The following is a 15,144-nucleotide window of genomic DNA, read 5'->3' on the forward strand; positions in this document are numbered from 1 at the left end:
TAATTCAAGTCAACGATTCAAATTGGCAATTTGATGATGATGTCTTGCTGATATAACCTTTATACTTATTAAATTTACTATTTAGTTGTTATTCGATTAAATATAGTTTCTCAGGAAGGGTTAAGTTGGTATTTAGTAATTTACTTCCACTTAAAGCGAGAGAAAAGGTAATTTAGTTCACAAAATACCTTTGATATTTCTTTGTTTTTTTAATTATAGATATCAAACCGAATTCGTCCGTGTGAAAATAGTAAAATAACTTGGGGGGAAACTGAAATTTCCTCTCTATAAAATAGGATTGAAGGCTTGGGACTTCTATGCGCTTCCCCAATCCTCCGATCACGCCATCAAGCTCGTCGACTCGCCAACTCCTTCCCCTTTTCCCCTGATGTCGCAGGTATTCATTCGTTCTGTTGGTCGGGAATAAGTTTGGTTATTATATTTCATAGTTTCTTAATCTTTCCTTGCAGTTTTCTCCTTGAATTTTGTGATTTCCTTTTGAATGTATTCCATCAGATCGTTGGACCATCCCTTAATTATTTATCTATGTAATATAATCCTTTTATCTTTCGATGTGTCTATTTTTTTTTCCTATGTTGATTGAGTAGGACATAGATTAGGGTTTGAGATGCTCGGCCTTCGATTATGGTTACTCTCCAAATCTATATACGATATTTTTGAGTATATTACTTATGAGTTAGTGTTGCGATATATATAGGGGGAAATAGTTGCATGTTTTAGAGGTTGATTCATGTAGGAAAATAGGGGAATCCGTTGTTGTAGAATTAACTTCCTCAGAAGCATGGGATGATTTTTTTTTTTTTAACAAATCAATAGCTCTATTGCATAGAGTTGATTTTCCTTTAGTTAGAATTCGTTTCCTATAAAGTGCGAATCAGAATTTTAATTGTTGTTGCCCATTAGTCAGCATGCAGATATGAAAGGATTATGATATATTATTTTGCTTTGTTAGATGGAATTGTTAAGGCTTTTCAGAAGCAAAAATTGAAGGCAATATGGTTGGTAGAAAATAGCTTCTGGTCTGTTGTGTGGCTCTTGGAATAATGATAGGATATGGTTAATTTCAATCTAGCACATTAAGATTAGTAGCATAAGAGGAATATCCATTGAGGCCAGACTTTAGAGCAATGAATAATGATTGCACAGATATTATTTGGTTTTCAGCATGCTTTGTGGCAACTAATTTACTCTTTTGCTGCAAGGTCTATTCAGTTCAGGGTACCTTCTATATTGTCTTCTTAAATCTGGAAAAGTGAATATGAAAAATTGTGTACTCACCCTTAAGGACCTTGTATGAAACAGATATGAACAGACATGGCGGCGGATTCCACCTTTTGCTACCATTGTATGAAATAGGCCTGAACACTTGATTTCACTTGGTCTTCTAAATTCTACAAATTCGACAGTGATACTTTTATGTGGTATTAATTTTGTACTTTTAGTGTTTTTTCTCAAAAAACAATGATTTTGTGTGTGTGTGGTTATCTTTCAACCTCAAGTAGTGTGTCGATATATAGTATCCTTGCTTTGTATTATCCCTTACTTTGTAATACTTGTAAAACTGAAGGATCCAACGGTTTTTTTATAGTTAGTATAATATGGTTGTCTTCTCGATATGCATGCCACTTTTCTTCTTCCTATTAAATTGAACCAAAATGTGAAGTCTCAACTCTGAATTTGACGGCAAAGTATTGGTCTGAGATGCTAGTCTTGAAGATGTATGATTTCTGCAAAAGTGATGTGATTCTGTTTTACAGACTGTTGTTCTTAAGGTTGGTATGTCGTGTGAAGGCTGTGTTGGAGCGGTTAAGAGGGTTCTCACCAAAATGGAAGGTGAATTCTCACCTCGTCATGTTATTTCTTGATGTCTGGCTTTCCTGGAGTTTATTGTTTTCATTAGCCTTCTTTGTAATATATTCACCACTACGAGAACAAACTTATTCGCAAGTTGTGCTGCCATATGAAATGATGACATATACAAATTTAGTCCTTTCAAAAAAAAAAAAGAAAAAAGAAAACTCTGGAAAAGAGTATGAGTTGAGAGTCAAGACATTTATCCTTTTTGGTAACTTGCAATATCATTTCAACTTTAAGTTCACTTCTTATTTCTTTCAGGTGTTGAATCCTTTGATGTTGATCTGAAGGAGCAGAAAGTGACTGTCAAAGGCAATGTAAACCCTGAAGCTGTTCTTCAGACTGTTTCAAAGACTGGCAAAAGGACTTCATTCTGGGAGGAAGGTGCTCCAACTGATGCCTCAGCTTCTGCTACGACTGCATGATTACCATCCTTGCCTTCTCTGTATACTCTTTTCAGCTTCATTTGTGTCGTATGGATCTGTTGATGACAATATTGCTGCGCTTGTTATGCATGATAAATCCATCGTTTAGTACAGCAGCCTAGTTGAAACCTAGTTGCTAGTAAAAAAGCACTATTACATTAAATATAATGATGAGACCTGTTTTAAAGAAATGATTATAGAGGTGTGTTTAATAGTGAACAAGATTGTCAGAATCATCTAATAATGTAAAACTGCTAAATTCATCTAATAGAAAACTCCAGTATCAGTTGAGCTTGCACTAAAGAGGTCAACTAGAGAGTGGCTTTTCTCCATTTGGTATAACAGCTCGAACTATATTCTAAATTGCTGAGTAGGGGAGCCAGAAAAACTTAATTAGGCTTGTTAGCATGGCAAAGAGACTAATGATCAGAGAACCTCGTTTTCTCGAGGCTAGACGGGCGAGATTTGTAGGACCCACTACAAAATTAATATTAGTCCATATAAAATTAATACTATATGAATATATGGACTAACATTAATTTTGAAAAAAAAAAAAAAGTAGGTTAATCGTGAATGTGAATGAAAGAAAGGAATGATCCTAGAAGAATGCTAATTTGCCCTGGGATCGGTAAGAGGTGGGGCGTATAAATCTGGAAGCAAGAGTTCAATTCTCACGCCGGACCCGTTTGAATGCTCACGGAGCTCAAACTTTTGGCATAGTAGGGGTGCCATGTTAGAACTTGCTCGCACTTTTCTGAGATGTTTTCTTAGGGTTGAGATGTTCATCCAAAAATTAGTCTGTCGTAAGAGCAGGATACCTTGTTAAAAAATCAAAAAAATAAAATAAAAGAAGAATGTTAATTACAATTATAATATTATTTTCCTCTCTTAATATGTTTAGATAATTAAAACAACCGGTCAATTCATCTTGATGACTCCTCTATTGGAGGAAAGAAATATTTTAAAATTTTTAAAATAGGTAGTGCATCATATTATTTTTAATCAAATAATTAATAGTTATTTTATCAAAAATTGTTAATGTTTTATTTATATTATTTAAAATTTTATAATTAAAGTATTTTATTTGGAAGACTATTTTAAAATTGATACAAATTAACTACAGATGTTTTAGAATATATACATCAGTTTTTCTATTAGTATATCTAAAATTTAGAGTAAATGATCCACTTTATTAAATTTAGATAATCATTTTTCACTGCACACTACATCAAATACCCTAAAATTTCCATCCTCCTTAATTTTTTTATTATTTTCTTCTCTTTCTTCTATTTTTTATTATTATATTTATGGAATGAGTGGAAGGAGAGATATTAAAAAAATTGAGTGGAATAAGAGAGATTAAAAATAAATATTATTTTATTTTTAGGATAGAGGTTTCATTCCCTAAATTTAAAGAATCATTATTCATCATATCTAAATTTAGAGAATGGATAAGATAACTGATGTGAATGCTCTTAATAATTTGTGTTCTAATTTTTTCATCCAAAAAAAACTCATTTACACAAGAAAAGAACACTCGTATTTTATTTAAGAGTAATGATATGCACAAGGAAAAAAACTCAATGAAAACCTCAAGAATAGACACATAAAGTCATGGCCCACCATTTCACTTTTTGTGGACCCCATCATTTTATGTGTCTATACTTGAGGTTTTCATTGAGTTTTTTTCCTTGTGCATATCATTTTTCTTTATTTAACATACGATCAGAATTTCAAATTTTGAAAATGAAATATAATTTTGAATTTAAAAGCATTTGTTAATCTGTTGGCGCTAAGAAATTGATAAAGATAAATTTAAAGTGATTATAAATTATCTTAGAATTAATTTTTCATCAAATTATATTTAGATAATGATAAAAATTCAATTAATTTACATGTATTTTTTAGAAGTAAAAGCCAACCTGCTATTTAATGTGGATATTTAAATTTATTAATTCTTATTATTACATACTTTTGAAAATAATAAAGATTTCTATTTTTTTTATTTAAAAATTATATTTTAACGAGTAATTTGACATTTATAAATCAATTCATGTTTCTTCTTCCTTTTTTTTTAATTTTCAAAATTTGGGACATTAGATTTGACATCCAGTTTATTTTAAAGAAAAATATTATGAACTTTCTAGGTATTCTAAAAATTGACAATATTTTATATTAAAAAAATTAATTTATGAAATAAGTAATTTTCGATAATTTTCAATTATAAAGGGCGTATTTTGTCAAGTTGACATTTTCATATATTGTATTTTTATTTTTACCTATGCACGTTTTAAATTAACGAGGTGCCAGTTGTCACTTGGATTGATCAATTATTTGGCTTCGTACCAGAATAATCGGGTGAATCTCCAATTGGTCAAAATTAGGAACGCCAACCTCCAATTCTCCCATCTAACTCTTCCGTTGTATTTTTTTCCCCACGTGATTGTTGTTGTAGATTGCGGTGGCGTATCTACACCTGTTAAATTCTATAATAGATCGAGACTTTGTGGCAGCTCGTGCCAAATTGGGATTTAGAAACATTCCACTACAATGTTTAGATCTAATCCGTTGGCTGCGATTGAATTAATTGGGGCGTTACACCAATTTAAAATCTCAATTTTGATTCTTTCCATGGCACTAATTGAAACATTTATTTTACATTTAACATTTGAAATTGAATCGATGCGGTCGAAATTAGAATGTACAGATTGGGCACCAATGTGATTGACGTCCAACGTGTACTCTTCACTCGCGATCGTCGCCGGAGTTGTTGTCGTCTCGAAGTTCTCTGCGATCAGGTCAGTGGTCGGAAAGGTCAATTCCCGGCCGTGGCTTCTCACCGTTACCCAGTTCTCATCCCATTCCCAATTATGACGGTTACCGCCGATTAAGCTTTTCATTCTCACAAGTGGATCCTCCTCCGGCGATTGCTCGGCCAGCTCGTCGTCGTCGGAGAGCAACTCCCAGAACGCCTGGTCCAGAGCGCTGGTAGGAGAAACCCCGTCGAGATTTGCATCGGAATTCGAGGGCGGATGATCCATCTCGGAGCAGGAAGCGACGAACGGGTGCTGGAGGAGCTCCGCCGCCGTCCGCCGCTCGCGCGGGTCCCTTTTCAGACACTTGCTCAGGAAGTCCTTGCAATCTCCCGACACCCCGCTGGGGAACTCTGGCACGTCGTCGGAGAACGCGATTCGGTGGAGGGCGCTTACGGGGTTCTCAGCCTGCGGCCACGGCGGCCGCCCCGTGGTCATCTCAATGACGGTGCATCCGAGGGCCCAGACGTCGGCCGGCGCCCCCTGCACCTCCCCGCGCGCCACCTCTGGCGCCATGAACATGGGCGTGCCGCCCGAGAAGCGACGATCCGTCTCGTTGCTCCGCCGCGCGCATCCGAAGTCGGCGAGCTTGGCGCGGCCGCCGGCGCAGAGCAGCACGTTCTGGCACTTGACATCGCAGTGGGCGACGCCGGCTGCGTGGAGGTAGGTGAGTCCACCGAGGACGTCGCGGGCGTGGGATCGGATGGAGGGCTCGGCGAGCCGGCCGCCCTGCTTCTTGATGGCCTCGGAGAGCGAGCCGCCAGGGGCGTACTCCAAGAAGAGGTTGAAGCAGGGGCGGAGCCCGGGCGCGGGCAGCGCGACGTCGAAGCCCAAGTAGGAGATGACAAAAGGCGAGTCGAGCGCGGACAGAATGCTCTGCTCGCGCTGCAGGGAACCGGAGAAGGCGAGGTCAGAGGACTTGACGGCGAACTCCTGGCCGGAGGGCAGGGAGGTGGCGAGGGAGACGGTGGCGGAGGCTCCTCGGCCGATGATGGGGCCACGGCGGTAGTCATGGATCGCCATCGGTCGAAGTGGAGGCGCAGGTGTTTCACTGGGCGTCCGCAGGTATTTATTTATCGAGGAAGCCGATTCTAGTTTGGGAATTGGGATCTTTGGATATCCTTGAGAAAAGTCAACGGCGGCTTCATCCGCGTTCAATGCATCACGCGGTCGGACTCGAGGAAGGAAACGACTGGAGGCACGAGCTTAGAAGGTAGACAATTATTGTTCAAAGGTTTATATTATATTGATCGGGGACGATTCATTCCATCGAGGGTTGCGAAGTTAGTTAAGTAAATTAGGTGGATGAGACTGACTGAAAGGTCCTTTGTCCCATGAGCTGAGTTAAATTTGGAGTTGCTGCAGAACGGTAGGTAGCAGCAGCCGAAGAGCAAAATGAATCGATTATGTTCTTATCGTTAGGTAGCCGCTAAAGACCAGAGGAGTATTCTGATTTTGCGCCTTGTAATGTCTTTTCTCATTCAACTCGTTGAGTTTTATCCCTTCCCAGGTTTTAGTTCGTCCATAGACAGGGCGTAGCCACCTGTTGATCTACTCGGGCTGTAGCCCGGGAATCCCACGATCTTGTAAACCAGGAAAAATGGTAAATGTGAGAGATAAAAGTAAAAAAATTAATCAAATAGATATGGACCCAAGAGCTATTGATGCCGGTACAGAGGCTATTAACCTGGATTCTTAGTGCTCTGAAGAAAAATTAAATAGTATCTTCTATAGCTATAAAGATACCCGCTACAAGTCTGGAGAGGTAAACTTAATTTTTAAAAGACTTTTCTAACCCAAATCATAAAACTTATATCATACTGGAATTTAAAATATATATATATATATATAATTAGTGTATATAATAAGAAGTCACTAGACATGTCTATTGTAATAAGAAGTTGCTGTTTCTAGGGTGTAGCGCAGACTATGAGCGCATGATATCTCTAGTGTAATAATCAAAGGTCGATTCTCAGGAACTGACGACCTGAGATTTATCCCATCATGTGTCTATGGCCTGTGTACATGTATTTACCTTCCTCTATATTTGTGGGGTCGGTACAAGGGGGCCGCTAAGGTAGCGGATCTATTTTTTTTAATAAGGAGTTGTTCCACAATTTTGAAGGAGTCAAAGGTGGGGGCAAGCTGTTCGTGGAGAACTCAGCAATTTCTGAAGATGACTTAAGGCAAGGATCTTACTTTGAACAATATGTTGTATGTTTCGAAGATTTGAAGGAATTTAGTGTCTGGATCACTGTTAAGCAAGCATGATTTTCACATTATTTTTTAGTCTGACAGAGTTGTATTGTCAAATAATGGAATATTTGTAAGAATGACTATATATCTAATGAGTTATTTAAGCTCAATGTAATGTCTATTAGCTTAAGATAAATAAAGATGAAAGTTGTTCCACTTATATACTTGAGTCTTCATATTTGTGGCATGGTAGACTAGGACATGTTAACTACGATATGTTGCATAGATCAATAAACATGCATAGTATACTTACGTTTTACCTTGACCCAAAATACAAGTGTGAGACTTGTGTTGAAGAGAAAATAACTAGGTCATCCTTTCAACTTGTTGAGAGAAGCAACGAACCACTCGGGCTAATTTACACCTACGTGTGCAACCTCAAAGGTACACCAACACATTGTGAGAATAAATACTTCATCACTTTTGTAGATGATAATATAAAATATTGTTATGTATATCTTCTCAAAAGTAAGGATGAAGCTATAGAGAAATTTGTTCTCTATAAAAATGAGATTGAAAACTAACTTAATAAAAAGATTAAGTTGGTTTGAAGTGACTAAAGCGGTGAATATGTATCACCATTCGCTCAGTTGTCTGTTGAACATGAGATCAAATATGAAACAACAGCTCCTTATACACCTCAACAAAATGGTGTTGCTGAGCGAAAGAACCATGCTCTAAAGGAGATGATGAACTCTCTTCTATTAAATTTTGGACTGTTAGAGTTCATGTGGAGGAAAACTATGTTAACAACTACTTACCTTTTAAATAAGGTGTCCGGGAAAAAATAGATAAAAGCCCTTATGAGTTGTGGAATGAAAGACAATCATTCTACAAATATTTACGAATGTGGAAGTGTCTTACCAAAGTTTTAGTGTCTGATCTGAAAAAGATTAAGATAGGAACAAAGAATGTTGATTGTATATTTATTGGATATGCATATAACTGGAGTATGTATCGATTTTTTATGTATGAGTCACAAATACCGGATATACACAAAAATTTGATAATAGAATTGAGAAATACCTCATTTTTCGAGCATGCGTTTCCGTATAAGACTTGAGAGGAAGCTAGCTCCTCAAAACGGACATATGAAATACAAGGTAAAGATGATGATGAGGAACCAATCGAGGTTGAGCTTAGACGGAGTAAAAGAGGTCGGGTGGAAAAATCCTATGGAATGGATTTTATCACTTTTATGTTGGAAAGTGAACCCCGCAATTACTCAGAAGCAGTAAACTCTTCTGATGGACTTCACTGGAGAGAGATAATTACATCTGAGATAGAATCTATCTTACAAAATCATACTTGAGAACTTGTGGATCTTCCTCCGAGAAGTAACCCCACTAAGTTGCAAGTGGATTTTCCAAAAGAAAATAAAGTTAGATGGTATAATTGATAAGTATAAGGTCAAATTTGTAATAAAAGAATACTGACAATGAGAATGCCTTGATTACTTTAATACATATTCTCTGGTGTCGAGAATAACTTTCATTAGAGTATTGTTAGCTATTGCAGTTCTATGGAATCTGGAGATACATCAAATGGATATAAAGATAGTCTTTCTAAACAAGGATTTAGAAGAGAAAATCTATATGAAACAACCTGAAGGGTTTTCTATGCCAAGACAGAAAACTAAGATTTGTAGATTGGAGAAGTCATTATATAACTTGAAACAAGCATCAAAACAGTGACATGAGAAATTTAATAATGCCATGAAGAAATGTGGATTCAAAATCAATGAGTGTGATAAATGTGTCTACATGAAAGCCACATAGAATGACTCTGTCATCTTGTGTCTATATGTAAATGACATACTTATCATTGAGAGCAATGATAAGATAATCAAATCTACTAAAGAAATATTAACATCAAGATTTAACATGAAAAATATGGGCCTAGCTGATGTGATTCTAGAAATCAAAATTCTTATAACAACAAAATGACTTATTTTTAGTTAATCTCATTACGTGGATAAAATTCTTGAGAAATTTACCAAGGGTGATCTACATTGGCACAAGCGTCGATAGATATGAGTCAATATCTATCAAAAAATTGAGGAAAAAGTATCTCTCATATAGAGTACTCTCAAGTGATTGGAAGTCTGATATACTTGATGAGTTGTACATGATCAGACTTGGTTTACGCAGCAAGTAAACTAAGTAGATATGAGTAATCTGGGTGTTGAACATTAGAAAGGGATAACAAGAGTACTGAGGTACTTGAGGTATACTCATGAATATTGACTGTACTATATGAGATATCCTACTATGATCGAAGGATACAACCATGTGAGTTGGATATATATATGATATAAAAGACTTTAAGTCTATGAGTGAGTATGTGTTCACTCTTGGAGGTGCAACAATTTCCCAAAAATCTTCTAAGTAATCTGTAATAATCATATCCACGATAAAATATGAGTTTGTAGCTCTTGACAAATGTAGTGAAGAGGTTGAATGGTTACGACAATTCTTAGAAGATATTCCGAGATGGTCGAAACCTATACCGACAATTTGCATATATTGCGATAGTCAATCAACAATCGATCGGGCACAAACTCATTTGTATAATGGTAAGTCTAGACATATATATACATCATAGACATAATACTATTAGACAACTACTCTCAACTAGGAGTTATCATTGTTGACTATGTAAAGTCAAAGGATAACCTAGCAGATTTGTTAACCAAGGGGTTAAACAGAGAGTTAGTTGCAAGCTCATCGCAAGAGATAGGCTCGATGCCGATAAGAAATGTTGGTGCAAAGGAAACCCAACCTATGTAGACTAGAGATCCCAAGAACTAAGTTCAAAGGGGCAACCTGATTGTACCGATAAAATTTCTCACTGTAGGGAACGACCCAATAGATCAGTGAAGGATGGAGGTTGAACACACAACTTTTAATGATCTAAGCAAAGTAATAAGGAATACTCTTAAGAGATCACTTATGTGAGAAAAAAGTAGGGCTGCTTCGAAGAGAATTGGAGACACAATTCTTAGAACTTCTTATAGAACCAGGCGTGTTCATGGCCAAGAAAAAACACACTCATAAAAACTGAGTTGTATAAGGGAGAGTCTTCGATGAGATATTTCAATGCTTACATTGACGGAAGAACAGTTCAAAGACATCATGTCTATTGTTAGCTAGTAAACAAATAGATCTTTATGAGGCAAGGTTTAAAAGGTAAAACTTATCTATCCTATACTAGACTTAACTGTTGAATGCTATCACATACCCTATCTCCATTCATTGGGGGGGGGGCAGTTATTGGATATATATGAATGGAGAAGAGGTGGAAGAGGAAAGAAGTGTTGGAGAAATCTGGGTACCCTAGGTTTTGATGTTTGGGAAAATATTTAAGTTAGGTTTATTGTTGTATTTAATATACATTGTGAGTGTGCAGGATACAGGTACAACAAGGAAAGTCCAAGTGTGATCTTGGCAAAGGAGGAAAGTCCAAGGATGAGTCTTGGCGGTGTAAGTCCAAGCATGTAGTCTTGGCAACGTAAGTCCAAGTGTGACTTGGCAATGGACGAAGTCCTGGAGGTGCGACCACTTGGGCAAAGGAAGACCCGACAACAATGACAAGGCCGATGGAACCTCTAGAAGGCAAGACGTGAAGGATGAGGAGACATCTGAGGGACGCAAGGCTAATGGAGGAGGCTAGAAGGCTAGGTCTAGGTTGGTCGGGCGAGGATGAGTACTAAGTGAATGTTCTCGAGGGTAAAATCCTAGAATTAAGGTTTTACTGTAGCGTTACTGTAGAAGTATTGTAGCAGTACTGTAGCAGTCGACTGGTGGTTTCATCAGTCGACTCGTGTAGTCGACTAGGCAGTCGACTGGGAGTGAACAGAATACTTCTGTTCGCTCGGCCAGTGTGGAGCAGTCGACTGGTACTTTTACCAGTCGATTGGTATCGAGCCTTTGGGATGTAACGGTCGAATTTCCACAAGAGGGCAGTCGACTAATGATTTTCGTAGTCGACTGGTAGGCAAGATTTTCCAACCCATGGCCTATATAACCAAGCCTTGGGAGCTTGGTTGAGGTTGACAAAATAGAAGTGGTTAACCTCTATTAGTAGTTTACCTGTGCCCTAGCGTTTCAAGTGTTCTTGTGAGAGTTGTGGTGAGGTTTCTCCACCCACAAGGAGCTACGTGAGCTAGCCGGATTTTACCGGGGAGTCATCCACCGACGGATCGAGATCGTTCACCTTACGAACAACCGTGGAGTAGGAGCCCTGATCTCCGAACCATGTTAAATGATCGTGTAGGTTGGTTTACATTTATTGTCTTGTATTTAGATTAGCTTTCTACTTGTTTGTTTGTATTTCCGCTGCACACTAATCATTGTAGGAAGCGACGTTTTGGGTGAGACGCTATTCACCCCCCTCTAGCGGACGTCAAGTTCCCAACAAGAAGCTCCATTGTGAATGAGACTTTAGTTCCATATTGAAAGTTTCAAGGAATATTGGTTGGCTATATTGATTCACATGAATTCATGATGTGAGCAAATGTATGGGGAGAGGCTCTCTATCACACTTGGGTGTGCAGGGGGGTTACAAATTGGCTTGGATTGCACTAAACTAAGTTGACTCGTATGTGTTGGAACCCCAAGATTGTTTTGGTGTGATCAACAAGTTAAGTTAGGTCCTGTGTTATTTTTAACCTTATGTCTAAGTGTGCAGGAGCTTAGGAGCACAGGTACTCGAGCGGAAGATGCGGCTAGCGAGAAGGACAGCACAGGGAGGGAGTCGACGGGCTCGGTGCGTCCGAGGGACGAGGTGCTGCGGAAGAGTACCCTGGTGGACGAGAAGGAAGCATGCGCTGGTTCCAAGGGATGAGAAGCCGGAGTGGAAGATTGCTCGGGGAGCAAGAGACGCAGCTAGTGAGAAGGTCGGCACGGGAGAGAGCCGACGGGCTCGGTGTGACTGAGGGACGAAGACTGCGGATGAGTACGTTGGCGGACGAGAAGGAATCATGCGACGATTCGGAGGGACGAGGAGCCGGAGCGGAAGCCTGCTCGAGAAGACTAGAACTTGGGTTCGGGTGAGCATTTTTCCAGATGGCCAAGATCACCCAAGCAAGCATATCTGGAGTTGAAGACTCGGACCGAGGTGACCAGAGCCAGAGCAGAGGACCTATACCAAAAAAGTCAACCAGAGTTGACTTTTGGGTTCGGGGCGCCCGGAGCTGACCGTGGCGCCCGGAACGTACCGAGGCACCCGGACCTTGAAGTTTGACCAGAATGAGTCTTTCGCTATCTGGACGTTGGTGGATAAAGTTTTATCCCCCTCAGGGAGCCCGGAACCCTTCGGGGCGCCCCGACCAAAGCTATAAATATAGCCTTGGTCCCGAAGCTTTTGAACGAACTCCAAGTAATCATTTTCAACGCTTGTGCGCTTTAGAGTTGTAGTTGAGCTTCTGTTTCTGCGCATCAACGTTGTAAGAGGCTTCTCCGCCTAAAGGAGTATTCTAGTGCTTTCAACTTCCTTGGATTAACAACCACATCGGTTGTAACCAAGTAAATATCTTGTGCCTCGTTCTTTATGTTTTTAATTTACTGCTTTGCGTTATTTATGCAAGTGTTAGCTTAAAGAGTTCGAGGAAGGGTTGTTTGTTTTTATTTTACAGGGCTATCCAACAACCCCCTCCTAGCCGGCCGCAACGGTCCTACAAGTGGTATCAGAGCCGAGACGCCTCAGAAGGACTAACCGCCGATTGAAGCAACAAATCGATGGCCGGAACTAACGTCTACCCACCTGCATTCGAGGGGGAGTTTGCTGTTTGGAAACAAAAATTTGAGGTATACCTTAACTCAGATTTTGGTATTTCTTTAATAATGAAATTTGGTTATGAAGAACCGAAGAACGCGTACGGAGAAGAAATCGATAAACGTCTCTGGACCCACAAGCAACGTAACGAGTATATGGCAAACGCTCGGGCAGAATTTCATCTTCTAACCGTAATACTATAGGAAGATCTCGACAGAGTCAAAGAATACAAAAGCGGAAAAGAACTTTGGGAAAAGTTCTTGAAGATTCATGAAGAATCAGAAGAAGTCGAAACTGAGACCAAGGAAATTGTCGAAACAGCAATCATAGCGGGAGACCCACCTAAAGATGAAGAAAGCTCATCCGAGATGAGCATCGAGAAAGGGGGAGAGTCTTCAGAAGAAAACAACAATTCAACAAGGGGAGAATCAACAGCTGACAAAGTAAGTCAGGTATGGTCTCCACTTTCTAAACAATTAGTTAAATCAATCGAAATGTCGCTGAAAAAATTTTGCGAATTAAAAATTGAAACATTGAAAGAGTTTCGGATTAGAAAATCTTCTATCGAATAAATTTTGCAAATTACGAAATATTTTTTCAAATGAATTTTACAAATTAGAGATATTATCGAAAGAGTTTTTCGAATTAGAAAATCCATTATCAACAGATTTTTGCAAATTAAAATTTATATTGTCAAAATATTTTTGCAAATTACAAAATATTTTGTCGAACGAATTTTGCAAATTAGAAATGTTGTCGAAAAACTTCATCAAGTTAGAACTTATATTATCAAAATATTTTTGTGAATTAGAAATTCAAAATATAACAAAAAATATTAAGTTAAAAGAAATAGCTTGTCGATTAAAGAATCTCGACAAAGTAATAATAGAAATTAACATGATACAATTTTTTGCATGTTTAATATTAGTCGCTTTAAATATGAAAAAGTGTGATTTGAGAAATTATAATAAATTAAAATAGAAATTTAAAACTTTCTGATAAAAATATTAAAATAAAATAATAATAATAATAAATGCTTAGAAAGTTTTTTTTATTCTTTTCTAAATGTTCTCAAAATTTTTTTAAAAATTTCCTTGCATAAAATTTTCGGCTTAGAAAGCTCTTAATTCTTGATGACAAAAACTTAGAAATTTTTTCAAAAAGTTATGTTTGATTTAGAAATTTTCCTTGACTTAGAAAAATTTTCCAAAAAATCATTGAAATAGATTTTTATAATTTTTCTAAGTGTCAACCCTTAGATTTTTCTAGCAATCCCAATTTTTTATGTGATCAAAGGGGGAGAAGAAAAAGTATAAGTCTAGGGGAGGTAAAAATTGAAAATTAAAAATTTTAAAAATTTAATTTTTCTATCTTGTTGAATGTTATTGCAATTGAAAATTAAATTTTTTTTGAAATTTAATTTTTCTATCTTTTTGCACTTAAATTGCAAATTAAGTTAGTTTTATTTTATGTCTATTTTGACCCTAGCTTAACTTAGGTTGCTCACATTAAAAAGGGGGAGATTGTTAGAACCCCAAAGTTATTTTGGTGTGATCAACAAGTTAAGTTAGGTCCTGTGTTATTTTTAACACTACAAGAAAAAAGCTAATAGACAACGCTTTTAAAGCGTTGTCTTTGTGCCTGAAAAAGCGTTGTTAAAGGCACTGTTGTTAAAAGTCTGCTCAACGACAACGCTTTTAAAGCGTTGTCGTTTGTAGCAAAGACAACACTTTTACAACGCTTTAAAAGCGTTGTGTATTTTTTGCAAAAACATCATTATTACAACGCTTTAAAAGCGTTGTTGTTTTTGGCAAAGACAACACTTATGCAACGCTTTAAAAGCGTTGTCTTTTTGGAAAAAAAATTTAAAAAAATCTATTTACAAAATCATTTTTTTATATTTACAAAACTATTAATTTTCTTTTACCATGTCCAAATTCGAATTTGACATATAAAATAACATTAATTAGCTCAGCTAATGATTTCAAACTAGTACCAAA

At 37.6% G+C, this 15,144-nt stretch overlaps 2 protein-coding genes across 3 annotated transcripts; one reads left to right on the top strand and one right to left on the bottom strand.

Annotated features, from left to right (window-relative positions):
- Positions 1-265: 265 nt before the first annotated feature.
- On the top strand, positions 266-2,432 carry LOC122026200 (copper transport protein ATX1-like). 2 transcript variants are annotated; one of them, XM_042584851.1, is made up of 3 exons: positions 266-397; positions 1,779-1,854; positions 2,137-2,432. In XM_042584851.1, exons 1-3 carry the CDS (start codon positions 389-391, stop codon positions 2,298-2,300), a joined length of 249 nt encoding a protein of 82 aa, XP_042440785.1. In that variant the 5' UTR covers positions 266-388; the 3' UTR covers positions 2,301-2,432. The 2 variants fall into 2 exon arrangements, with proteins under 2 accessions (XP_042440785.1, XP_042440784.1); XM_042584850.1 differs by lacking the exon at positions 266-397 and adding an exon at positions 1,397-1,442.
- A 2,399-nt stretch (positions 2,433-4,831) lies between these two features.
- On the bottom strand, positions 4,832-6,174 carry LOC122026540 (mitogen-activated protein kinase kinase kinase 17-like). The gene has a single exon (XM_042585279.1). It carries the CDS (start codon positions 6,134-6,136, stop codon positions 4,832-4,834), a length of 1,305 nt encoding a protein of 434 aa, XP_042441213.1. The 5' UTR covers positions 6,137-6,174.
- Positions 6,175-15,144: the final 8,970 nt, after the last annotated feature.

The sequence above is a fragment of the Zingiber officinale genome, chromosome 10A, assembly GCF_018446385.1.
Source record: "Zingiber officinale cultivar Zhangliang chromosome 10A, Zo_v1.1, whole genome shotgun sequence".
NCBI lineage: Eukaryota > Viridiplantae > Streptophyta > Magnoliopsida > Zingiberales > Zingiberaceae > Zingiber > Zingiber officinale.